The sequence below is a fragment of the Dermacentor silvarum genome, chromosome 8 (genome assembly GCF_013339745.2).
Source record: "Dermacentor silvarum isolate Dsil-2018 chromosome 8, BIME_Dsil_1.4, whole genome shotgun sequence".
In the NCBI taxonomy this organism is placed as follows: domain Eukaryota; kingdom Metazoa; phylum Arthropoda; class Arachnida; order Ixodida; family Ixodidae; genus Dermacentor; species Dermacentor silvarum.
In genome coordinates this window covers 130,280,603-130,307,950 of record NC_051161.1, presented here as the reverse complement: position 1 = coordinate 130,307,950, position 27,348 = coordinate 130,280,603, and the positions used below count along the sequence as shown (strand labels likewise).

Sequence of the window (27,348 nt, the reverse complement as noted above, 5' to 3'; positions counted from 1 at the left end):
ACATATTTCTTCACAACCTGCAAATGCCATTTAGTGTCCAATGAAAGAACTGCAAGCTTCCGCAAACAAGTTCAACTTTGGAAGTAAATTTTAACCATGACATTACCGCTTACATTCACTGCTGCTGCCCTGGTCAGCCTTCGCCCGAGCAATATGCAAGCACGATATCTAAGGAGCCGTGGCACCGCTTCGCATGGGATGCCACGTTCACAGTTCGCAATTCCAACGGCGCTCTTGTTTGTTGCCTTTGGTTTGCCAACGGCTGTAAACTGATGCTATTTATTTTACTAGAGTCAAACGCCTATATAATGATGCACTTGCGACTTCACAACGAAGTGACTTTTAGAACGAACGCTGTTCAAAAATCGCACACCGTACCACTCGCAATAAACCGTACCAATGCACCCTACCACTCGGATAAGCAGGTTCAAAAAAAAGTTATTTGACGTGAAGTCAAAAACTGTACAGTGCAACAAGCCGCTAATTATTATCTGCACACTTAATCCTAAAGAATGTAAAACTGCAGCGAACGTTATCGCGTCTAGGTTTACTGCACATTGCGCGGTGAAACTTGGAACGACGCAAGACGAAGCTGCATAGCATCGAATGCCGCGATTTACCAGTGCTGGTAAATCGAAGATGGTTGACTGCATTTGCTCTCTCTAGCCACTCTAGTGCCTGCCACTTGTGAGTGCTCTCCTGCCCGACATACGCATACTTTTGTTTTCTTTTGTGCATTTGGTATGCGAAAAAAAGGGGGGAGTAATATATTTACTACCGAGTATTGACGCTGCCGTGTGGGCTGTTGTATCGCCCCGCTCAGATGAGCGACGGCTGCGGAGAGCAATGCGGCACCGCCACGTACATTCGCTGTAAAGCAATATCAGCCATAGGGGATGCCTTAACTCTGTTAATTGTACCGGCAAATATGTAGCGGTCTTCCCTGTAAAGAGATTACAATACATGTAAAACATAGGAATTCCCTCGGGACACACGCATTCCTTCATTATACAGGTTATTTCATTGTAGAACACTTCGTTTTAAAGGCGTTTATTGTAATAACTCTGTTTAGCACTTCTCATGATAGGCGAGCCCAGCATATGACCTATAACTGGCACGTGTCATGCTGAAACACCTGCCTCGAAGATGGCCAAGACAGCGGCAGGATCAGTTCTTCCAGGCACAAAATGCCTCCAAAGGTCGGGGATCCGCCCTTCTACGGGCGGAGGGGGCGGGGGTGGAGCTGGATGGAGGTTCATCCGGGTGGTCAGTCTCGGTGCTCCTTTGCCAGAAGGCGTTCCTGGCCAGATGCTCCTTGATGCTGGCCCACGGGCCTTGGACTGCAGCCGGGGACATCTGGAGTGGATTCCACGAGGAGCGCAGGCCATCCTTGCGATCTTTTATGCTCGGGTAGTTGATGTGTCGATCAGTTTCCTCGGGTGGCACCGACTGGGACTGCGCCGAATCTTGGCCAGCGGACCTTGCGTAGCCAACGGCGGGCTGCGCCTGCGCATTGTGCACGCATTGCCAGCCATTGATGTCGAGCATCAATTTATTTGCAGCGTATCCGTGCTGTAGATGCGGTACGCAGTACTGGCATTGGCAAGGCCGTGCAATGTAAAGAGTTTGCGTAGTAATAACTTAATTATTGTGTTGCAATTATTGGTGTATCAATGTATGGCAATAACCCAAAACGCGTCCTTAGGAAGTATGGATGGTCAGTTGCTAAGGGTAAAGTGCTATCAATGTGTCCATCGTTAACGAATATCAAGCGCGCCTTCTTCACACCATGGCAGCATGCCACCATCTTACTTGTGATCTAGAACACCGGCGCACATATACCCAAAAGCAACCCAGCCTAGCCTCAACCGAACGCTGGGAACCCTTGTCGGAAAACGAAGACCTTGACAAGTCACTTCACCCGACCTGTGGCACTTTCGACAGGTTTGAGCCGATCTCAGCGCGCCATACGTGTCCAGGCTTATTCACACTGTGAAACACCGCCCTCCGGGGGCTACCTATCTCAGTCATTACATTGAAAGACTGTCTGTCCCCAAGAGGGACCCCTGCGCTTCGGAAAGCCATATTTGACAGCGTGATGTTATACAGTAAAATCACGTTACCTTGAGCCTCGTTAATTCATACTAACCCTCTGCTTGCGGCAAGTGTATGCATTATTTAGGGCTACCAACGTGTCATCAATGCTATTCGACCGCACACCAATTAACTGTGTAATGCCAAGCCCATAAATTATGCCACGCTGAAATGAATACCCCAAAATCTTTAAGCACGGGAGACTTATCGCATAGTTTATACTAGCATTACTGATACACTATAGCGAGTTTTCCAGTTGTGGATAGTTCAACAAACCAATTGCTAAACAAGTATTATACTAATTAAGTTTTTACTCAAGCAAATTTTATTGTTTGCTGAACAAGTTGCTTTCATTTTCTTTAATGTGAAACGGCGTTCGGGCTTTATGGGGTTAATATGTACCCAATGCTTGCTACACCGAGCACTTTTTACATCTCACTCCCGTGGAGATGCGGCCACCAAAGCTGGGAATAGAATCTGTGAGCGTTTTCTCAGTGACATAACCTATATTGAAACGGCACTTTCAGTTCTTGAAAGTAGCTAAAAGAAAAATGTTTTGGAGTGATCTCCGTCTCCACAGACGATAATTTCGCTAAGCCACTACGGCAACTTCATGAGGAGAACCTCCACGCTTTTATTTAAATAAACATTTATGCTGCAGGGGCAAGCTTCATGAAAGGTATAATATAGACCTGACTCACTTGACGGACATCTGTAATGGCAATGACTCATGTGGCCCGTGAATACTGCTGATGACTTCTCTTCAGGAACTACGAATCAGTTGGCTGGTAAAGTACATTTATAAACCACTTTGCTAGAAGCACTTCTACTCAGCGAAACAAGGAACTGACTACTGCCATAAGCGGTCGCAAGAAATGCCGACACTATTTTATTACAGCTGGACGCCTGCTATTAACTAAGCAGCGGATGCTGCACAATCAGAATAGCGCAGAACACCTACGGTCATGTTCGCAGTTCTTGGCAAGGTACTCACATCGTGAAATCACATTCGATGCAATTCAAACTTTCTTTATATCTCAAAGAAAAAGGCGTAGGGCATAAAGCTGCTCCCAGAACACTGTGAGATAAGCGTATAGATGACATCAGCGTACAGCAAAAAAGTGAATAAAGTGGTCGCATAGAAAATAATGACAACACGAGAACATTTCACATACAGCTAACATATACGTACGTCCGTGAAAGCAATACGAAATCGTAAATAGTTTACACATATAAATTGCAGTATAGTATAAATTAATGAGAAGCAGTGAAGAGGTTGTGTGAAGTTACGGAGCCGCCAAAATAACACCCAAAGTAGTTTGACAAAAACTTCTAGCAAAGTAGAGCAAGAGGCGACAATTACAGACTGTGGGGTAGGTCAATTGCAATTGTTGGCAGTGTGCCTAGTGTCATTTTGTCTGTTTGATACTAAAATATAGATTCTTGCGCCTATATGAAAATGTTGCAGAACATAAATGCATTGCATCTTTGCCTTTGCTTGTTGCATGTAGACATGGTGCATAAACTGCAGGCTCAATTCAGCGGTACAATGAACAACAGCATGCTGCGCCAGCATTCAGCGCTCAAATTCGCTAGCGTGTCCGGTTGCAATCGACAAAGAATATGCTTTTATGGAGCAGACTGATATATTACTCTGATCACAGCCCTGCCAAAGAAGGCTAGACATCACCAATACCCACATTATTCTAATAATAATAACTACATGCTAAAGTGCATGTAGGCACCAAAAAAAATCAAGTTTGGTGCTCTAGTCAGCTTTCAGACATCTGAGTACGTCTATGCCATTAATGTAAGCCCAAAGACAAAATTTTTATTGAAAACAACAGACTCATGAGCTAGTTGGCATTGCGTGAGGTGTAGCTCAAATGGCGCACACATGACGACAGAGAAGACAAAGACGCGGTGCCATGTCTTCGTCTTCTTTGTCGTTCTGCAAGCCCTGTTTGCACAACAGTTCTCGTAAAAATGTAATTCATTTGTTTCAATTCTTATATATAAGTTATGGCTGGTGCAAAGCTTAATGTGACAATGCTTGATTGGGTAAACTTAAGAAACTTGAGGGCAGCGTGCTCTATCATGAATACTTGAAAGTGATTAACAGCCGGCGACCGAGGCATATCTCAAAGCTGCAGCCAATGTTTTGATAAAGGGACTAGGTAGGATGCACTGACAAAGACAACTCCCCTTGTTGAAACATTGGCTCCAGCACAAGGGATCCTTTGTGTGACCACTGTTGATCACTTCTCTCAAAACTGACCTTAAAAAATGGTGATGACAGTGCATTTGCCTGTTGGGTCCTGAGCAGCCACCAAAGTTCACCCTTCTAGATGCATCTTCAACTTGCTCAAGCCTTCCTATTGTAGCTCAATCAGAGCGATATCATCGTTACTGCTGCTCAAGAAAGCGCTTCGATGTTTAATGCTAGTAGCGGTGAGGAAGAGACGACATTGCTCTCTATTGACAGGCTCGTGCAAGGAGTACATAACATTGCCCAGAAACCACCCAGCTACCGTAAGAACCGCAAAGTATGCCAAAACTTAAGTGTCACTTAAAGCAAGTTCTCATGTCAATAAGTACACGCTTCTCATCTACTCGTATTTTGAGAGTTTGAAAGGCTGTGAAACAAGCTTTCTAACAGCGGTAGTGGCAGTGGTTGTCCCTTGCTCAACAAGCAGAGGTCAAAAACTGCACTCACGTCTATCAGGATTCATTGAGAAGCTGCAGCCAGTGAGCACACATTCCTTGTTTCCTAGAGCACCGATTAAATGTTTTCCTACCGAAAACTTGAATGATCAAAGAACTTCAAACTAGTCATTTGTGAAGTCCATTTTTGACCAAAAGCTGTTCTTGCGGTTTGTGGTCCCTGCTGCTTGTGCATGACTAAAGCATATTTCTGCCTCGTCTCGTCTGTTTTCTGCCGGTAACCAAGCACAGGAAGTGTGTGCCTGCATGTGTTCGTGTGAGACTGAACGAGGCAATGAGGCTAACGCAGCACTCACCGCAGCCCAGAGGAGAGCCTTCTGCAGCGCCTGCTTTGAAGCGTCCAGGTCAAACGTCCCGATCATGCTGTCAAGGGTCGCCAGCAGACGATGCAGAATCCAGAGCTCACAATCTCCCAGGGCGGCCGGCACGTGGTTCTCCATCAACTCCCGCATCAACTGGTAGAGGTCCTCGAACTGCGGCAACTCTCCAGTGGAATCGTCCGTGGGTTCCGGAAACGGCTGCCGCTCACATGCCGCCACGACCTACACACAGCCATCAGGAGAGAGGAAAGCCCAATGAGTCACGCAGTACCACAGCAACGTGGTGGACACATGCCACGCCACTGTGTGATCCAGTCACCGTGAATTCCCAGCCTTCTAACAGCCAAGGACAGCGCAGGGACCTTAATCGCTTCTGAGGTTGGTTTTAGTGCGAAAGCACTATTAGCTTACCAACGTGGATTTTGCCTCTCTATATGCAGCCTCTGCACACCTCTTAACACGCTGTTTTATGCTGTAAGCAGGAGAGGGCACAGAAATTTACATTTTATATTTTATTCGAAAGCGTCAAGAATAATTTTATCTTAAACACGACACTGCGCGACTAATTAGAAGAATAAAAAATTGTCGCAGTTTCCCCCGAAAGGCGAAGCATCAATTGCGATAGCAAATTAGTAGAGAGCTATACGGAGTAAAGATAGTATTTTTATCAGCTGTATAAACTTGGACATGCAGCAGCACCAGGAACGCACATAACTGTTGTCGACGCCGTCGGCGTCTTGCCCGCGTGCGCACCAAACGCGTGCGGCGTTTTTATATAAATACGCATTTGGTGTCACCGCTAAACGTCGCCTCCCCTCTCTCCCTCCCTCCCTCCCTTCCGTCCCCACAAATCCTTTCGCGCGACGGAAAAAGTCGCGTTTGCTCTCTATATATAGAAAGGAGGAAAGAGACGCTTAATTCTGCAGCCTTTCAGGGAGCACGGCGCAGAGCGCGCGTTTGCTCTCCGCCGTGCGTTCGCTCCCCATGAAAGCGCGTGTCCCTCGCGCCCTTTCACTCGCACATACAGCGTCCGGAGCGCTGCGACCATTTCAGCGCAGTTGACGTCATACGGAACCTCACGGCGACGGCGACGGCAGAAATCCGCTTTAGAGTGCTCATATAATTGTTATCGCAATAAATATGGGGAGCTTCAAACATAGCAATGTAAAACGAAAATAATATCTGACAACAAAAGGTATCTAAAGGGTGCAGACAACAATGAATTAACATAAAAACACTCTGCTTTCATAAATACATGTTAAGGGCATGTGAGAAGAATTTGCTTGTGACCGGTTAGCAAAGGCCTGAATCCACGCGCTTATATGGCTCACCAGGTATTTACCTCCAAGTGCCTACATTCTGAATCTGGATGATAAAAGCTATCACGGCAAAGGTTTAGCACAAATATGGACGCTTCGAAGCATCTCGTCACGTGCCATAAGCTTTAACACTGCCACTGCCTAAGATGGCCATATTTATGTGGATGACTACTGCAGATGTATCACACTAAATTTTGTTAATTGATATTCATGTAAAACAAATGTTCAATAGCCTGGCAAGAGAACAAGAATTCAGGATCGCCAGTCAGTCTCTAGAGTCTATAAAGGGGTACGTTTATCTAGGTCATTTACTCACAGGGAGCCCTAATCATGAAAAAGAAATTTACAGAAGAATAAAATTGGGTTGGAGTGCATACGGGAGGCATTAATAAATCCTGACTGGGAGCTTACCACTGTCGTTGAAAAGGAAAGTCTACAATCATTGCATTCTACCGGTGCTAACATGTGGGGCAGAAACTTGGAGGTTAACAAAGAAGCTGGAGACCAAGTTAACGACCGCACAAAGAGCGATGGAACGAAAAATGTTAGGCTTAACGTAAGAGACCGGAAGAGCGCGGTGTGTATCAGAGAGCAAACTGGGATAGCCGATATTCTAGTTGACATTAAGAGGGAAAAAATGGAGCTGGGCAGGCCATGTAATGCGTAGGATGGTTAACCGGTGGACCATTAGAGTTACAGAATGGATACCAAGAGAAGGGAAGCGCAGTCGAGGACGGCAGAAAACCAGGTGTGGTGATGAAGTTAGGAAATTTGCAGGCGCAAGTTGGAATCAGCTAGCGCAAGATAGGGATAATTGGAGATCACAGGGAGAGGCCTTCGTCCTGCAGTGGACATAAATATAGGATGATGATGATGATGATGATGATGATGATGATGATGATGATGATGATGATTCATGTAAAAATATCAATTGCTATCAGCCCTGTGCGCCAGGGTTTTCATTTATACCTCACCCTGAAAAAAACCTGCGCGTGTGGACAAGTGGGACAGCACTGCGTCAATGACACTAGGACAGGATAAAGGACACTGCGCAGAACCGGTTCGTGAACCAGTTCATTGTTACAACGTTTCGTGAACTAATTTACCATCTTTATCTGAACCGGAACTCAACAGGAACAAATTCAGAGCTGATTGAACCTGAACCCGATCCAGTGTTATTTTTTTTCACTTCTACACCTTTGTCATGACGCAAAACGCAAACAGCCAGATGTCACGAGGTTGTGCGCGTGTCATCCGCTACTGCTGCTACCCCGTTAACGAGCTTCCCGTCGTTTATGTTCGAACATTGCGTTGGAGCTGCGTTTATTGGTTATTCTTTCCTGCTGCATATGCTTTCCGGCAGATCTCCCAAAAAGCTTTTAAAAAATAAAATAGAACAAAACTGAAAAGAACTGCGCAGCTCATCTTACCTGTGGCAGCAATTTCGTGCGGTCGTAGCGACGCCTTACCGCATGCAGCGGCCTCCGCAGGACACGGCATGAGTACGCTGCACGGTCCCCGGCTGGGCCCTGGAGCACGATGCGATCCGTCAAGCGCCGGCGCTCCAACAGGTAGTGGCTGCGAGGATCACAAGAGCTTCACCACTACACACTCTATTGGAGCATTCACAGAAGCGGGAAACAAATGGTTCATTCAGAAATATACACACTACCGTTATACACAAGTCATCACCCACTCCACTACATTTCGCCGGAGATCATGGGTTAGACACAGCCTAAAAAAGCTGCATCAAAAAGGCGGCTGTTGAATGTAAAGATAGTTGAGTACTGAGATATTGCTGCACGTTAAAGAAACACTGTAGGCCAAATTTATATTACAGACCTCCAATACAAGTCTCATTGCTTCTGTTTACCTTCGGGATGGTAGAACCATCAATCAATTTGCCTGATTAGAGGCTGCATTATGTCTCGAGGAAAGAGCAGAAACAACATCAAATTATTGGGCTGCTACTTGGAAAAAGTAAAAAGTCATGCCACTCTTTCCAGAGCCTTTTTAACGGTGAATTTCAATGGCAGATTCAAAAGAGCACTTCCGGTGAAACACTTTTTCTCTATTTGTAGTGAGACTGTACCAATGACAGATCAAGAGCGCTGGCTGCGTGTTCCAAAGCAGACGTAGAGCTGCTTTGGAACATAGATCACTGGGGCTCCACCTACACCGCGTCCGCCAGAATAGACATAGCCGACCGGTGTTCTCTGGATGACGTGCTTCCTTGGAATGCGATATTTCTCTTCCCCACCTCGTCTGGTGGCCGTGCGGAACAGTTGTGGACGACGCATTTGCGTGTAATACTGGCATCCTGCGTGTTTCTCGGTAACCATGGCCATTCCGGTTGAACACACCAATACTGTGCTTTCTTATTACATGCCGCGACACGTTCGGAACACCATTTCTATTGTCGGACACTTGTCGCAATTGTGCGAACCCGCTCACATCTGAAAAAGTTTTGCACAATGAACGGAACAGCGGCATTCTGGCCGCATCTCCATGAAGCCTGTATTAAGGTACGAACACACCAGCGGCAAGCTTCCCGCAATCGTGTACCGGACATCGTCGCGCTGATGTCCTCGAGATGACCACACTATCGTACCCCTCTGCATGCCACTGCAAGATCAGTGCCGACGGCGAAAGTGAGGCAAGATATTCTTGCCTAAGCTGTGAGGTCCAATAAAGGTGAGCTGCCTTACACTGCATGCAAACAGCGTCCACACAGTGATTGCAAGAGTTTTCACCTATTTCGCAGCTCCCCCGTTTATGCTAGAAGTATGACAGTGGTTGTCGCATAACACGAAAGAAAATTCAGACATGGCACATTCACGTTTTCCTAATTTCGCGTGATTAACGTCTCGTAGTTGATGTTTGTGTCCGTTCCAGTGACGTGCTCGGACCCGCCGGCCTTTGCAGTGACGTCATTCAGTGACGTCAGTACACAGCACTGACCCATTCCAACTGGCAAAAAAAATTGCCATTTCGGGGGGAAACTACAGTTTGGCAGCCAGTATTCGGCGAACGGGAACGCGCCGTGCCGAAAGTGCATCACAGTGCCGGGAAACTAGGGAATCACGAGGGACAAAGGCGATGCTGAAACACTTCCAAGCCTGAGCGTTTCGTCGACGGCGCTTGCGCTTATAGACTTGGAGCCTTTGCTGTATTCCAGAACCAAGCGCTCCTTTAGGGTTGGCTAACCACTTCGAACCGGTCAAGTTCACCCTCAAATCACCCTTTCTTGAAGACGATGTATGGGGTTTTGAGGCGCAAGGGCCAACGACGGCCAAAGATCACAAAGAAGTGGTATAATGTAGTGATGCTCCGGTCAATATCAAAGGGTACTTGTCACATGGCTGGCCTAAAAATATTCGCTGTAAATAGCATAAAATATGGTACAGATGTATTAAAACTATGACTTGTGATGCTATGAGCACAAAACGTAAGCTACGAAGGGTGTACACTGAAAGATTAGCACCAGTAGCACTACTGCCTAGCCGCAGCCCCTAACCACACGGGCGGGGAGGCACTTGCTACACCAAGTGGTACTGTCGTAGCAGCAGCCGCTAGTGAGAGGTCGTGCTGCGATCTCACGAGCTGTTCTGTAATTCGCTAACGCCGTATAAAAAGCTTAAAACGGATAAAATGTCAAAAAGTGGGTCTGTACCAAGAAATATGGCTGAGCGAAGAGGAATGTGAGGGCTATACACTAAATGAAAGTATTTTTTACGATCAGGTTCTGCTTCCTGACATTCTATCAAAACATGAAACACCGTCAGCCTCTCACCACAATCCATTACGAGTTGGAGGATCAACACCAGTCAGCAATGTTACATCTCAACCTGGCAACGTGCATTCTTTAGGCGTTGTTCCCGAGGCAGCCCCTTTCATCAGCACCGTCCAGACGGCGACAGTGCCCGACACTGACCATGACAAGCTGATCATCACGGAGATGCCACTGATTGATGCGACGGGCCAACTTCGTGGAATTACAACCGTGAGAACGGCGACGATGTCGGTTTCCCAGATGGCCACGCAGTTGCGGCAAATGCAAAGGCGAGGGTGCAACATTGGAGGCGGAGTGCTGTGAACGATGCGACCCCTCTGATTGGCCTCACCAAGGTCATCAGATTCCCTAGTCGTGTCAACTAGGAAAGACGACTGTTTTATACGCGTACACCTTGGGTGCAGTGGTGTGTCCTGACGTGTTCTAATGTGTGCTCAGACATGTAGTCAGCTGAGACATTCAAAGTGCTCCCCCATATGGAGTGGGTTTCCATAGCTGGAGCCACTGTAAACATGTATAATATACCCTTTTAACACGAAAGTGTTTTATACCGGGTTTCACGACTGATTTTCGGCAACGGATGTAACGGATGTGATAGTCGCCATCTAGGAGCGGTGAAGCGAAGCACCGCATTGTGACACTAACGAGTGCCGACAGAGAGCGCTTCGGTAGTCACAGCACAGCGGAGGGTCCATCGCGGTGTAGCCATCGAATAAACCAAGTATAACCTCGTGCAAAGTTTCATACAATAATTATACAATAAAAAACATTAATATTGCCCGACGACAGGATTCGAACACAGGAACTCTGAAAGAGAAAGCCCAATGTTGAAACCATTACACCACGGACGAACGCTTCGACAAGCGACATAAAAACGCCCTATTGACTTTATCACGGGCAAACCAGTGCATTGAGACGCCCGGTGCGTTTCGATTCGGCCACCTCGCTAAGCTGAACCGTTGTAATTAGTAGCGATTTTGTGTGTTCGCAGGATCCTCTCAACTTCGAAAAGTATACATTGCTCAGAAATTTACGACAATAAAGGCATATGAAGCGCAATAAACAAAGTCACAAGAACGTCTAAATCCACAAACCCGAAGATCAGACAAATCCATGTACTTCTGTGGCCTCGTGTGGGCAGTTAGCGTCGGATTGGCCTGTGGCGCCTGGTCACCTGCGGATTGCGGCTTCAACGAGCAGCAGCAGTGCATCGCCTACTGCTTCGCTTGCGATGGCACCACCTAAGACAAGTGCTGCGCTAAAAGGCGTAGAAAGGCAACGACGTCGCCGGGCGAATCTCGCTTTGCTCCGGTGAGAGACACGCTAGCGCGAAGCAGAACGCCTTCGCGCGTTCGTCGTCTCGCAGTGCAAACTCTGCCAATGGCATTCTTGCAGCTATGCGCGTCGCAGCTCTACTGGCTGTTGTAGTCCACTACGGAGCCGGACCGGAATGCTTGCACCTTCGCCGAAGACACTCGCCAGCAGGACGGCGCTCGCCAACAGGTCGCCGCGCGCTAAGCCTACTTGCAACATGGTCACCAAACCGCAAATTCTGCGCCTTTCGCTGCAGTGGACCGTGAGTTCACGAATGAAAAATGCAACAGCTCCTGTGAAGACACGTTTCACTTTCTTCTTCTACCGATTTCTATGAAAGAGCGATCAACCATAACTTTTTTCTCTCGCTCTTACTCCCGGCCGTACTCATCCCTGTGGCTGGAAGGACCCCCGGCCTAAACGCTAACCCCGAAGTCCCAACAGCAAGCAATTCTGAGTGACATATGTATGCCCTATCCCGAGTGGGCAGAATAGGTCTTCGGTTTGTCGAAGCTTACTTGTGGAGGGCCAAAACTCATCCTTTCCTACAAAGCGCCCCGTGTTAGGCATTTATAGCCAACACATTCTGCCTCTCTTCTAGAACAGGGCTTTGAAAGAAAGCAAAAAAAAAACAGGACATATTTCATTCGGTAACATTCCCGGACCTGTTTCCTTCACAAATTAGGAATTACGCCAGACATGTGAAAAATAATTTTTACCGCGAGAACTTCTACCTGCTTTCCAAATCACTATAGGCAATGCCACAAAAGTGGCACGACGCCAAATCATCGCACCGTGCAGTTTCTTTAAACCATATCTTGTAGGTGCGAAGCTCCTTAGAGTGGGGGTCTATCCCTCCTCTGTAGTATGTAGTAGTAGTAGGCAGCCACGTCTACTTTTATGAAAAAAAAAAATTCCGAAAGTTGTGTCCGTAGCGCGGAATCGAACCAGGGACCCCTCGCGTCCAAACGCGTGGCGCTAACCACTACGCCACGAAGCGCACATGGACACACGCACCACGATGGCAATAAATACCCAACATTAACAAAAGACTGCGAGTTTCTAACGCGTTTGTGCTAGCGCGTTACGGCCCGTGTAAGGAGCTGGTGTAAGACGCTGTGGCCTCTCCGCCTTGCCCCCGCATTCATAAACGCTCCTCGACTTGAACTTGACTTGCCACCGCCTTGGGCAGCGCGTTCGAAACGCGTTGAAGGCGGTGGCAAATCAAGTTCAAGTCGAGGAGCGTTTATGAATACGTGGGTTTATACTCTCTCAGCAGTCATGTGATGGCGTCGGCAAACACGGTGCACGTTCCGGCATGTGTAAGCGGCTGCGTAAGACGCTGTGGCCTCTTCCCCTTACTAGAGAGTACTGCACGTTTCTAACGCGTTTGTGCTAGCGTCCCCTTAAGCGAGAGATGGTGCAATTATAATGAAAAGCGCTGTTATAAAATAGGAATGACGTCACATATGGCGCGTGTCATTGGTGGAAGTCAATCGTTCGATTTAGTGCGGCGAGACTGGGCGAATTACACGGAAGATTCACGGTTTACCGATGATTCCCTCCGGAGCTTCGCCCACTGATCATCATTCACCCCGTGGATATGCGGTGTTTTTTTTAGAGATCTATGGTCCACTCACTTGACTGCAGCAACACTCCGTGTGGGGACCGCTTCAGCCAGCTTGCTGACGTCGCTGCTTCCGTGTTGCTTCAGCGCGTTCAGCAGCTGCCTCCGTTCACTGCGGAGTAAGTCAGGTGGCGTCATTATGCAGTTCGTAAGCAACAGGATGAATACAGAACGTGTTTAGGGGCTGTCATCACTGCCACAAGGTGAAAAATAATTTGAGAAAATACTACCTTTAAAAAGGCCAAGAACGCTTTGTTGCAGGCAGTTGGTTTATACTAAACGGATAGCATAGTTTGCAAAAACACATGGAGGGAGGAAAGAGACAGGAGAGAACGCACTGTCAGCGTTCTGTCTCGTCATTATTTCCACTCCTGTTCGTGTATTTTGTACAGTATGTTACCCGTTCCGTTTAAAACGCCCATTGCAACAAAATTTGAGACCACGTCAACCACCTTGTTTCAGATATTGTAGACAGAGCAGATACTGAGCAGACAGAGATACAGAGCAGACAAAGCAGATATTGTAGACAGAGCTCCGTACAAAATTTTACGCTTAAAGTAAAAGTGGGTACACCACGAAGAAAGCGGCAGAACTCATAATGCGTTAGCATTGAATCAACGTATCCGCACAACGTATTGCCACCATCTAAATGAGTTATGTATAAGGCGTCTACTACCACGGGACTCCTCTTTCGCACTTCTCGTCCAGTTACTTTTCTACTTCAATGCATGATGAGCGTTTTCTTGAAGTCGAAGAACAGTCCTTATTTACGGCAATTTTGATGGTGCATATCTCCTAACTGGCGCCATTGTGCAAATTAATTCCAAGCGGATGCGCCTTGCAAACTCACTAGCTATAATTCGTAAATTGCAATATGTGCCGTGAAGTAATCAATGTAAGGTAATTGGTGGCTTTTTACTAAGTAGTTGAATATGTGTTTTGATTCTCCTGCAAGAAATGTCCGCCTCTCTGAATAATCCAGCTCAAGGACTAGAATTGTGTTATCTGCAACAGGCTATTTTCAATTCCACGAAACTTAAAAATTATCACCCTGGATATTTCCAAAGCTTTATAAACCCTATCGCACAGTTCTGGCACATAGGGCCATATTGCTTAGCAAAGAATAGAGGATTTCGTTTACTTTTTGTAATCTACGCTGCTCACATTTTTAAAGTCATAATGTGTGTACCGATGTCCCATTGTTGCTGTACGCATGTGTTGTGAGTGAAGACGGAGTGCAAACACATGATGAGAAGAGAACGACGACGAAGTTTGGTGGCGGGGTCTACCGTAATTAGACGACGTGTGCTGGTGACGTCAAATGAGCATTGGCCTCGTGGTACTCAGAAGGTGTGTGTGCTGTACTTGGGTCACGTGTGCAGCGCGGGGGCTCAATAAACGTGGCTTGAGACTCATCATCATCATGAGCCTATATTTATGTCCACTGCAAGATGAAGGCCTTTCCCTGCGATCTCTAATTGTCCCTGCCTTGCGCTAGCTGATTCCAACTTGCGCCTGCAAATTTCCTAACTTCATCATCCCATCTGGTTTTCTGCCGACCTCGACTGCGCTTCCCTTCTCTTGGTATCCATTCTGTAACCCTAATGGTCCACCAGTTATCCATCGTACGCATTACATGGCCTGCCCAGCTCCATTTTTTCCGCCTAATGTCAATTAGAATATCGGCTATCCACGTTTGCTCTCGGATCCACACCGCCCTCTTCCTGTCCCTTGACGTTAGGCCTAATATTTTTCGTTCCATTGCTCCTTGTGCGGTCCTTAACTTGTTTTCGAGCTTCTTTGTTAACCTCCAAGTTTCTGCCCCATTTATTCGCACCGGTAGAATGCAATGATTGTACACTTCTTTTCGACGACAATGGTAAGCTCCCAATCAGGATTTAGTAATTTCTGCCGTATGCACTCCAACCCGATTTTATTCTTCTGTAAATTTTCTTCTCATGATCAGGGTCCCCTGTGAGTAATTGAGCTAGATAAACCTAGACCTAGTATAATTTTGGCGTTCTTCCAACTCTCTGGTACTTCAAGTGTACCAGAGTGATGTAAAAACGCCAACATTATACTAATCCATAAGTAGGGAGACGTTAAAGAATTGAATAATTATAGACCCAGTAGCTAGCTTTCAGTATTCGATAAAATATTCAGGAAGATAATTTCCAATAGAATCCGGGCAACACGACTTAAGTTGAGCGAAGGTATGAAGTAACAGCGCGTAATGAACAAAGACGAGAAAGGAACGAAGACCACAGGACAAGCGCTGTACTGCCAAGAATGTTTATTACAGCGCTTGTCCTGTGGTCTTCGTTCCTTTCTCGTCTTTGTTCATTACCCGCTGTTACTTCATACCTTCGCTCAACTATGAACCAACTAGCCCTCATCAAGTTGTTACTAATGCCTTCAGTCAACCAAGAGAACAGGGTGGCTTCAGGAAGGGATATTCTACGATGGATCATATTCAGGTCATCAATCAGGTAATCAAGAAATCTGCGGAGTACAATCAACCTCTCTATATGGCTTTCATAGATTATGAAAAGGCATTCGATTCAGTAGAGATACCAGCAGTCATAGAGGCATTGCGTAATCAAGGAGTAGAGGAGGCATACGTGATTATCTTAGCAAATATCTACAAGGATTCGACAGCTACCTTGGTTCTCCACAAGAAAAGTAGAAAGTTGCCTATAAAGAAAGGGGTTAGACAAGGAGACACAATCTCTCCAATGCTATTCACGGCATGCTTAGAAGAAGTATTCAAGCTCTTAGACTGGGAAGGCTTAGGAGTGAGGATCAATGGCGAATACCTCAGCAACCTTCGGTTTGCAGATGGCATTGTCCTATTCAGCAACAATGGAGACGAATTACAGCAAATGATTGAGGACCTCAATCGAGAAAGTGTAAGAGTGGGGTTAAAGATTAATATGCAGAAGACAAAGGTAATGTTGAATAGCCTGGCAAGCGAACAAGAATTCAGGTTCGCCAGTCAGCCAGCCTCTAGAGTCTGTAAAGGAGTACGTTTATCTAGGCTTGAGAATATAGACGTGAAAAAGAGACCACGGTCAGCATCCGATATCCAAATCAGACGCACCGCACCTTAGCAAGAGACTAACCTGCGCTATACAAACCTATACAGCATGACGCTCTGCTATACTTTTTCAACTGGTTAGTTGGTCTCACATGCTGGCCTACTTGCAGGATGTTACCGCGAGCCACACCAACATAACAGTTCATTGCAACTGTTATATTGTGAATGGTCGCTGTAAATTACCCGCCGTGGTGGCTCAGTGGCTATGGTGTTGGGCTGCTGAGCAAGAGGTCGCAGGATCGAATCCCGGCCATGGCGGCCGCATTTCGATGGGGGCTAAATGCGAAAACACCCCTGTACTTAGACTTAGGTGCACGTTAAAGAACCCCAGGTAGTTCAAGTTTCCGGAGTCCCCCACTACGGCTTGCCTCATAATCAGATCGTGGTTTCGGCACATAAAATTCCATAATTTTTTGGTAGCTGTAAATTTGAGAGCACGTTTTCAGTAACTGAAGTACATCCAAGGCCTGAGAAGTCTAGGATCGACACAAATTCTCAAAAATCACATGTTAATGTACGTCAAGGGCTTGTGAGATAAGAAAAAAAAAACATCACTCATCTTTCGAAGCATGGCCTTGTCCACGACTTGTCCTTTTTTTTTCTTCTTGTAAGTGCAGAGAACAAAGTAAACACGGGACCGTATAATTTTTTGTTTCTTTAAAAACTAAATACGGCCTGCCGATGACGATTGGCAAGCTGTGCCACGAGAACATCGATAAGATGCGAAAGCTGCACTGATTTTCGATGGAGTGGTGGCAGCGCATACTCCGATGAACGGGACAATAATAGACAAGCGTAGAAGGGTTGCATGTTAGACTAAGTTGACAGCAAGAAGCAGTAGACTGCATGATAATAAAGGAAGTAATAGCCGCATTTCTTTGTAGCAAATTGGTCACAGCGCTGCTGCAAATGTTCTGCTATTCTGCCAAGTCTCGAGCACATAATACACCAGCCATACATCTTTAGCTTTACCCGAAGCTGCAGCTTTGTGGCCTGAAGATGATACAACCGCCAGAATTTCTCTGCTGGCAATGGTAATGGCTGTCAGATAAACCGAACAAGTGCACACCTATCCCGTCAGGGCATCCTGTAAAGCTGCTTACCTTGCCTGGCACAGAGATGCTCTTCTAAGCGCACTCGGTTTCCTTCTGAATCCTTTCAGTATTTTGCTCGCCCAGAGATAAGCGCAATTGGCATGGCACGCCGAGAAACTCTTTTCCAACATATTCCCAGTGAAAAATACATTAAAATGTAAATAAAAAATCTTGAACAAGTAAACTTGTAAACAATATTGTCCTTAGACCCCATTGTTTTTGTTGAAGTCTGAGCGTAGGTGCTTACAAAACGCTCTGTTTTCAGCGTTCCGTGCAGAACAGCAGTGTGGCAGATTCAGTGCCAGGAATATCACCAGCTATTTCTTTAATGCTTGTGGACGTTAACAAAGGTCACCACTCTACATTACGTACTTTTGCATGACTTAGGAAAAAAATAAAAATTGTGCAGATCTTGGAATCTAAAGCAGTTATTCATATGCTACGAATCTGGTCAATTCATTCCTGCATTTTGCGCGTAAAACAAACTAGGGTGCGCGCGCGTGTGCTTCCGTGCACCTGTACTACGGAATGGGACACACGTGGAGGGCATCTCAAAGACATAATTGACGCTGGCACAGTGCAAGTATGCGTGCGATTCTGGCCTGTTCGCTACAGAATCAAGCTGTTGTGCTGAGAGACCAAGCTTCGATCCTACCATCGGAGAGGTAATTCATTTTTTTTAAGCGTGAGCTATTCACCAAGGGAACAGCATCACCTACCAGCAACGGTCTCGAAAGTTCAAAAGCGTTCGCAGAGAAAGATTCGCTTTATAAAAATCTACCTTGCTAAAAGTCTGGCCACTGTCGCTGATTAAGTGAATAAGCTTGATTACCAGTATCGCATGCAGTAAAGCGTCTCGCTCATGACAGCCGTTATTGATCAATGCTTGTCTTTATATGTAATGGACACTTTTAAGCTACACCAATCAGCTTGTTGTGACAACTTCAGTAATTATTTTTGCTCATTGTAACTAGCCCTGCCAATTCCTGAAACAAACCCTTGAGTACGTCCGCACAGTACACTATCTGCAGAAACTGTCAACATGCCAGCATAATTTCTCTATAGAAAACATTCGAAACCATGGGTCCCTCTGGTGGCGTACAAACGCAACACAAAAGGCGGAAAAAATTACTGCTACTGATGCAGTAAAAAACACTGGCCACGACACATCCACCCATATGTATGTACGTGTTCTGCCATTGTTACTCTAGTGCGAATGCTGGCCGCTTAGGAATTTCGAAAAAGAGTGACCAAACCAAGTGTTGCGACTGTTCGCTCACGTGTTCGTCCAAGGCTTGTCGTCGTCCTTGAACCCCTCGCTCTTGAACCGGACGGGGAACTTCAGGTCCCGGCCACGGCTTGAACGCAGCGTCGGCATCGCGGGTCGGTTCTTGCCTTTCTTCCTGCGTTGTTTGGGCTGCGGTGCAGGCGGCTCTGCAGCAGATGGGCCGGGTGCATCGGGAGTGGCCTCATTCGGTGGCATGTCAAAGGACAAGTCAAGCAAGTCGGCTGGAAGATCGAAGAGCACATGGTCTGCACTTTCTGGTGCCACAGAGGCTGACGACGTGCTGGGCACATTGGTGGGGTCGGCCATCGCTTCACCAGATCTGCAAAATCGGGCACGCCATCACTAACCATCGTCATCAACAGCAACATATTTCTTGTCCACTATATGACAATGGCGGATCCTAACAATCTTCAATTACCCTCTATCTTGCGCTAGCACACTACAGCCTATGCCTGCAAACATCCTGGTCACATCACATCACCGACTTTTGTGTCAACCTGGACACCAGTATATGTTTTTTGCGGTCACTGTTACACTAATAGGACGAACTGTTAAGTGTTCCTATGCATAGATAACTACAAATCATCTACACGTGCACTGCACACCAAAACCAAAGAAAAAAGTGCATTATCCGATTGTGCTGTATACTTGGATTCAGTGCAAGTGGCACAGGGGCAAGTGCATCAGGAAATGCTCAGCAAGCTCAGTAGCATATCTGTTTAACAAGTTACGGACATTGAAGCAAACAGACAATAAAGCTAGGGAACGCATGGGGAGAAATTAACATATTTTATTGGAATGTACAAATAATAAGGCAAAGGGAAATTAAACAACTAGCCATGGACATATGCCACATTACGCTTACAGTACTTTACTAATTGGACTACCATGGCAGCCATCCTCCAATAAGCTTGGTCATTTGGCCATTTGTGTATGGGTGCGAGATAAACACTGGGAGTGTTATAGCCAGTGCCACTCGCGGCCATGGGGGCAAATGTGGAAAGTGCTCTCAACCGCAGGCATCATCTAATAATGGGTGAAAAGTAGACTGGAGGACAGGTGCCACACAGTAGCTTAATCATAGCACAGCAAGCGTAAGCAAGATGTGCGTTAAGCCCCCGCCGGCGACAAGTTGTCTTATCGTGCATTTTTATTTTTCTATTTCTAAATTTTAATTACAGGGAAGCTGTATATGACTAGGATCCAGAGATTTTTCTCTCGTCCGTCGAGAGAAAACTATCATCACCCCCGTAAGCAAGCAAAAAATAGAATTCCTCGTAGCCCCGTAAGGCAGTGGTAAAAGCATTCGGCAAAGTGAAGCGAACAGTGCATACATTCTTTGGAATGACGTCTACAAAGACAGAACAGCATACGTTTCAATAAAGAACAAGCTCAAAACAAGCATCCGAACCACATAATAAGGCTCTCCTGATAGCAATGCGAAGCACATAGCTCTTCCCGCATGCGTTTCCCGGTAAAGATTACTGTTGTGCAAATGACGCCAACAGTAATCAGTACGCGATGCAACAGTACGCGATGACGCCAACTTGCGACGTAGGGTGTGACGTCCCTAGCCTTTCGTATATAAACTAACAACTGATTTCAATCTTGTTGCAACACCGCAATGTGCAGCTGCGTGCTGCCAAAATTAACATTACTCCCATTCCTACCATTACTCTAAAGTAGCACCTACTACCATTACTCGAAAGTAGTACTACGACCATTACTCGAAAGTAGTACTTCTACCATTGCTAGAAAGTAGTACTACTACCATTTCTCGAAAGTAGTACAACTCCCATTCCTACCATTACTCTAAAGTAGCACCTACTACCATTATACTCGAAAGTAGTACTATTACCATTGCTAGAAAGTAGTACTACTACCATTTCTCGAAAGTAGTAAAACTCCCATTCCTACCATTACTCTAAAGTAGAACCTACTACCATTACTCTAAAGTAGTACTTCTACCATTGCTAGAAAGTAGTACTACTACCATTTCTCGAAAGTATTACAACTCCCATTCCTACCATTACTCTAAAGTAGCACCTACTACCATTACTCGAAAGTAGTACTACGACCATTACTCGAAAGTAGTACTACGACCATTACTCGAAAGTAGTACTACGACCATTACTCGAAAGTAGTGCTACTACCATTGCTAGAAAGTAGTACTACTACCATTTCTCGAAAGTAGTACAACTCCCATTCCTACCATTACTCTAAAGTAGCACCTACTACCATTACTCGAAAGTAGTACTACGACCATTACTCGAAAGTAGTACTACTACCATTGCTAGAAAGTAGTACTACTACCATTTCTCGAAAGTAGTACTACTCCCATTCCTACGGACTACTACCATTTCTCTAAAGTAGTACTATTCCCATTCCTACCATTACTCTAAAGTACAACCTACTACCATTACTCTAAAGTACAACCTACTACCATTACTCGAAAGCCATAACTCATTGCATACCCCCCTTCAGCATTTCTAGTGGTGATTTTCAACAGCTTCGCTGGACACCCATTTTCGCAAGGGCGGAATGGCGATTTTTTTTTACATTTCATTTATCTTACGTTTTCCCTGGCTTCATTGTCTGTTTTTGCATATAGTTGATAACTAACACAAAAATCGAACCCTTTGGTTCTTGTCCTTGTTTACTGTATAACACACGTGTTAGATGTATTTAATACAACGGTAGTATACACTGAGACACTATGTCACGAAGCTACGTCACCGTGTTAAAGGTAAGGTAACTACGTAGGAGTCATCAGGGTAAATGAGGCCGTTTGTACACGAAGAACAAAAACAATGCATTTCAAGAACGCAACGAAAGATTGCGCGTAAAGAGCAAGTGCAAAACATGAAAAAACAAAACATATAGCGAGCCTAGAGGTCATAAAGATTGAATAAGGTATTGCATTTAAGAAACGAAGAAGGCGAGCACCCCGTGAAAACAACACACATTGCGTGTGCGCAGCTGAGAAGGAAAAAAACACCGCCCAAGCACTCCGTACAGATGGTTAACCAGCGAAGCTGAAACGTACGGCCCCGGTGTTTAGCAGTAGGTTAATCCCGACGCTGTATTGAAGCGTTTCTCAATTATTGTTACATGTTTGTGTTTCTAGTGGAACGCGAGCGCCAATGGCGGGCGGATGCTGCTAATCACGACGCCAAGCTAACTTCAGATATCGAACGCATGCGACAACGTCGTAGGGATGGTAATGTCGATGAACGGTTAATCGATTAATCGACTAAAAGTATGCCGCAACACTAATAATCGTCATTGATCTCTACTTTTAATTTAATCGTTTTAATCGATTAAACCAGTTCGATTAATCGCTTTCCAGAGAGTGACTAAAGTGGCGCGAAAATTTTGAAATCGTACTATAGAATGCGGAGTACGAGCAACGACAGCGCGGCTGCGAAGACCGACAGCGACTGACTGTTTTCCCGAGTCCTGCCGAGCTGGCCAAGTGCTTCCCCGCTTTACGCACACGTCACGCAGGCTGCCTGGGACCGGAGAGAGGCCGCCCCCGTGGAGGAAGAAATAAACTAGGAGAGAGAATTGCGTGAGGCAGCAAGTCTTGGCAAGCGAACTCACTGTCAGGCCATTTCCTTCGCTTTTTACCTCGCAGTATAGGGTCAACACCTGACTCTGAGAAACAACGTATTGGCCGATAATGTTTGGGTCGCAGTATAGTTTCAATTCGGTGCGCCTCCGTTCAGCTGCGCTGCTTCCCGACACCAAGCAGAGAGGCAGCATTAAACCTACCGCGCGCTCTGGTGTGGTGATCACGTGTTGGGCCGTTAATTGTTGATGTCACTTGTGCTGCGATGCTCTCCCCTAATTTCTCCTTCCTCCATGCCCACCCTCCTCAGTAACTGCCATTTTTAACATACAGGGTGTTCATTTTTAAGTTTTACAGAATTTTTTAGAAATCGCCTGTGGCAGGTAGCGTAATTCTTCTCATTGAGCTGGGTTATTCGATGAGGCGGACATTAGTAGCACGAGAAATCAAAACACATATTCAACTAATAAACAAAAGATCACTTATTAACTTCTTAGTTTACGACACATATTTCAATTCAGGAATTGTAGCCGGTGAGCTCGTTAGGCGTATCCACTATAGAAATAATTTCCAGAATGACACCAGTTTGGGGATATGCGCCATCAAACTAGCCGTAAAAATGCACTGTTGTTCCACTTTCTTTACCAAAATTCATTGAAGCACAAGAGTAACTGGAGCGCCCATGTATTTCGTCCCACACTTTGAGAAATATCTCGAAACTGGTACGTGTCATCCTGGAAATCCATTTCAACTTGTATGCGTCTTGCAAAATCACCGGCTACAATTCGTATATTGCAATATGTGTCGTAAAGTAATCAACTAAAATGATCACTAGTCATTTTTTGTTAATTAGTTGAATACGTCTTGCGATGTCTCGTGCAAATTATGTTACCCGCCACAGGCGAGTTTTTAAAAATTCCTTAAAACTTAAATATGAGCACCCTGTATATTGTTTATTCCTTCACTAGTGGCAATTATATAGTTGACCTTTAACAAAATAAACAATATTCTTTATCAAAGTTTATACGCGTGTATTTCTTATCCTGGTTCAACCTTTCAAACGTTAAAATAGGTACACATGTGAGTAGATAACTGTGCGTTCAGCCTTTTTAAAGGGCCCGAAAAAGAAGTCAATTAATCGATTAATCGACGAAAAACCACGCATCGAAAGCGATTAATCGATTATAGGCTAAACCAACGAACGATTAATCATTCGTTAATCGTTCGCAGGTCGATTAAAAAATTTAATCGACCATCCCTAGACGGCGAGCCGAGGAGACGGCGTTTCGGGCAAAGCAGCGCCAACGTAGCAATGGCGGGAAATGAAATGAAAATGAATGAAATTATGGGGTTTTACGTGTCAAAACCACGATATGATTATGAGGCACGCCGTAGTGGGAGGGGGCTCCGGAAATTTGGACCACCTGGGGTTCTTTAACGTGCACCTAAATCTAAGTACACGGGTGTTTTCCCATTTCGCCCTCATCGAAATGCGGCCGCCGTGGCCAGGATTCGATCCCGCGAACTCGTGCTCAGCAGCCCAACACCATAGCCACTGAGCAACCATGGCGAGTTGGCAATGGCGGGAACGCATTCGCTAACGACGTCACTAGCAGCGCTGCCAATGGCGCGCGCGCTTGGGTGCGACATAGAGAACGACGTAACTGACGGCGCAGTCAATGGAAACGTTTAGCGAAACTTGGGACGAACGGTTTTTTTCGTTTCGCCTAGCCATATACCACGTTCGCTGTAAAAGTAAAGAGTTTAATAGTGTCATGGAGCAATTTCACGGTCACTGGCACACGGGCTGAAGTACGGACGGCTGCAGACGTTGATGGCGCAGCACCAACATATCACTCTGCAAGCCGGAACAATCTACGCCGCGATCACAGCTGTGACGAATACGCCGGTGAAACGCAAGCCGGACACCCTTTCGGCGTTCGCCAGCCGTAGCTTCGGCTACGGTGTTCTTGGGCACAGTGCTGGAGACGCTGGGTTGGCCGCCTTTGCGATGTTCGCCAACCCCAAGCTATACGGGCCGGAGCTTGGTGTGACGACCGTACCAATTTGGGAGCCTGCACCGACCTTGGGCTTAATTCTGGGGTTTTACGTGCCAAAACCACCGTTTGATTATGAGGCACGCCGTATAGTGGTGCACGCCGGATCAATTTTGACCACCTGGGAATCTTTAACGTGCTTCCAATGCACGAGACACAGGCGTTTTCGCATTTCGCCGCCATTTAAATGCAGCCTCCAAAGCCGGGATTCGATCCCGCGACCTCGTGCGTAGAAGCGCAACACCATAGCCAGCGACCTTGGCCTAGGAACTCGGCAAGCCGTTACTTTCGCGTCCTGAGCACCATCTCCGTATCGCCCCGTTTACCACGCTTGCAGTCTTCCGAACAACCCCGACCCACCGTCTCTCTCGTGCTGCGCCACCAAACAGAAGCCTCTTCTCCACACGCGCTAAGCCGCCATTTCATTGTGTTTTCTTCAGTTCCCTCGCATACGGCAATCCGTTTCCGCGCCAATGACACTACCAGCAATAAAACCTACGTGGTGCATCGATGCTGGGGACGAACGTGACAAGAGCATTAACGCTTCACTTGATCAGCCAGTGACAGTGTCATCGCATTTCCGTCCATGTTGTTCACGATAATATCCGCGTCATCACAACCTTACGATTTAAATACATGTCTAGGAGAAAGACTTTCTGGAGATCTGCATTCCCCAAATGCCCCTGTGTGGTGCCACTTAACTGCACGCTGCCTGAAAATTACCTAATGTGATCACACGGTTTATAATACCCTGCCATCCTCTAGTGTGTTTCTCGTCCTTTAAGGGCCCGTTCTGTTACTGGATATCTACAAATTCGGGAAAATAACACCCTCGAATGTAGATTGCATATCCAAACACTTTTAGCGGCGAAGCTCCTTATAGCGGCACCCGTTCGTCCCCGTCGTAGTATGTAGCCACGTCTAGTTTTATGAATTGCTCAATAGATGGCGTTGTGTGTCCCTATATGTATGTATACCCATATATACATATATATGTATATGTATAGTATAACCGGAAGCCGACTTCCGCTTCCGGTTCCACTTCCGGTTCCGCTTCCGTTTCCACTTCCGGTTCCGGTTCCGGTTCCGGTTCCGGAAGCCAGCTTCCGGCTTCCGGAGAACGCTTCCGGCGTTTTAGGGTTTTACCGATGATTACTTCCAGGAGCTTCGCCCAATCTCATCATCATTCACCTCGTGGATCTGCTGTAATTTTTCTCTCTACACCTACATTTCTTGAATATTTCGCTTCAGTTAGCAGATCACCCTTAGGGTGCAAAAATGTTATGTGCCAAACATACAACTTAATTAAAGAATTTAAGGGTGCTTTGGCGCATCAACGATTCAAGCAAGTAAGATGCCGTACGGGCTTCTTTACCAGCGATTTTGGCTAAGTCATGTTCGATCACGTGATGGTCCCAGTAGGCTGCGGACTTCATCCTGCTACTTCATTTATATGGCGTCCCCAGTGGTAAAGTGGAGAGACAGGGTCCGCGGACAGTTTTTTTTTTCCCTTTTATTTGCTATGCTACCGTTTCTTTTTTTTCTTCTATTTTTCCTTTTTTTTTGCAATGGCCTCGTTTAAATACTTTCAGGATAGCGTTGTTTGCACGCGACAGCGTTAAGGGCCCCCGTGTCGCAGCATGTACGGTGTCCGCGCACACCATCATAGACGAAAACTTATTCCGAACCACAGCCACGCAAGCCCTCCATGGAAACTAAATGCGTCTTTTACGACTAAAGTTGCTCACGCTTTGTCTTACATTCTTTACAACGTTACTCCTCGGAATTTTGAGAATGACCGTCTACAAACAAATGTCATGAAACAAAGTACCGACAGCGCATGCCTTTTATGGTAAATCTTCTCAGACTGAAATAATAAGTGCAACACAATAACATAGGATCGGCCCACGCAAAAGGGCGCGTTTCTACCCGAAGAGCGCCTTCGTGCATAGCGTTCACTGCCAGCGTTTCCCGGTAAACATTACGGTTGCATAAGCTGCAGCTGCCAGGCAGCGTGGGAAGCAGTAGGCTCCCTACAGTCAAGGATCATTGAATGCTATTCGCGTTCCACTCTTAAAAGGCGAAGCTTAAGCGTCCTACAAATTGTTCATGCATTATGGGTTGGAGCAACATTCGCAGGTAGCCTACGTGCAAGATTTCTACTACTGATAAGAACACAACTTATTGTGGAGGTGACTCGCCCTGGTCGTAAAGCGCGGAGACCTATTATTTTCTCTAACATATCCTGCCTTTCAAATTTTACGGCTAGCTTCGCTTGAATTGTTTCACCTTGGTGCTACTTGTAGATAAACTAAGAGTATGACGTCAATCTATCATAACAGCTAGAGGCACCACTGTGCTCTTTAGGTACTTTATTAGTCTCTGGACAAGCTTCGGCAGAGTAGCCGAGAAGGTACACCTCCGACTGGCATCTGTATATAGTACCCAGTCTTAATCCACGCTGCACGATTATATATATTTATATATATGTGCATCGATGGACATCCAAAAAACTACGTACCGGTATAATAACAGGTGTCGCCGTAAACATAAAATGTAGTGCGCATTCCGGCCGCACACACATTTGGGGAAAGCGTGCACTTCCGAAACATCACCCTTTCATACGGTGTATTAGTTCACTAAAACACCCGCTTCTAAGCGTGTAAGCGGGTGAGATATAGATATGGCTCGGCCCGTTTTCGTTTAAATCCGAAAAACTTCGAAAAGCACTCGCCAGTAAAATCTTTCCCAATTCGGTTTTATCCGAAAAACTCAGTTGTTGAGGGTGCCTAGCCCTGAAGCACTTTGTTTTAGGGCTACGTTCATCCGACTTCCCGATGCATTTCGCTGGAAACACCACAATACACTACATCTTCAGGGAAAGCCACATGCCATAGCGCGACAAACTGCGCTGTATATGCAAAAATGTTTTGTTGCTAAGAAAATGTTCGATTAGTGCAAGTACACTGGGGAAAAGGATTACAGACAAAGTACTACTCACCGCGCTGCACTCGTTCGGCGGTGCTACCAGCACGTTCCTCTGTCAGAAC

At 46.1% G+C, this 27,348-nt stretch overlaps 1 protein-coding gene across 1 annotated transcript; it reads right to left on the bottom strand.

Annotated features, from left to right (window-relative positions):
• Nucleotides 1–1,042: 1,042 nt before the first annotated feature.
• LOC119462419 (uncharacterized) lies at nucleotides 1,043–27,348 on the bottom strand. The gene is made up of 6 exons (XM_037723766.2): nucleotides 27,300–27,348; nucleotides 18,663–18,989; nucleotides 13,205–13,303; nucleotides 7,888–8,035; nucleotides 5,115–5,360; nucleotides 1,043–1,506 (listed from the first exon to the last, which is right to left on the bottom strand). Exons 2-6 carry the CDS (start codon nucleotides 18,974–18,976, stop codon nucleotides 1,168–1,170), a joined length of 1,146 nt encoding a protein of 381 aa, XP_037579694.1. The 5' UTR covers nucleotides 18,977–18,989; nucleotides 27,300–27,348; the 3' UTR covers nucleotides 1,043–1,167.

What these genes read in the sequence shown, in the direction of transcription:
- LOC119462419 (XM_037723766.2), bottom strand. Translation starts at nt 18,976, where the DNA reads ATGGCCGACCCCACCAATGTGCCCAGCACGTCGTCAGCCTCTGTGGCA. An exon ending in GACAAGCCTTGGACGAACAC is followed by an intron (nt 13,304 to 18,662) that starts GTGAGCGAACAG and finishes CTTACTCCGCAG; the next exon opens with TGAACGGAGGCAGCTGCTGA. An exon ending in GCACGAAATTGCTGCCACAG is followed by an intron (nt 5,361 to 7,887) that starts GTAAGATGAGCT and finishes GGCTGTGTGTAG; the next exon opens with GTCGTGGCGGCATGTGAGCG.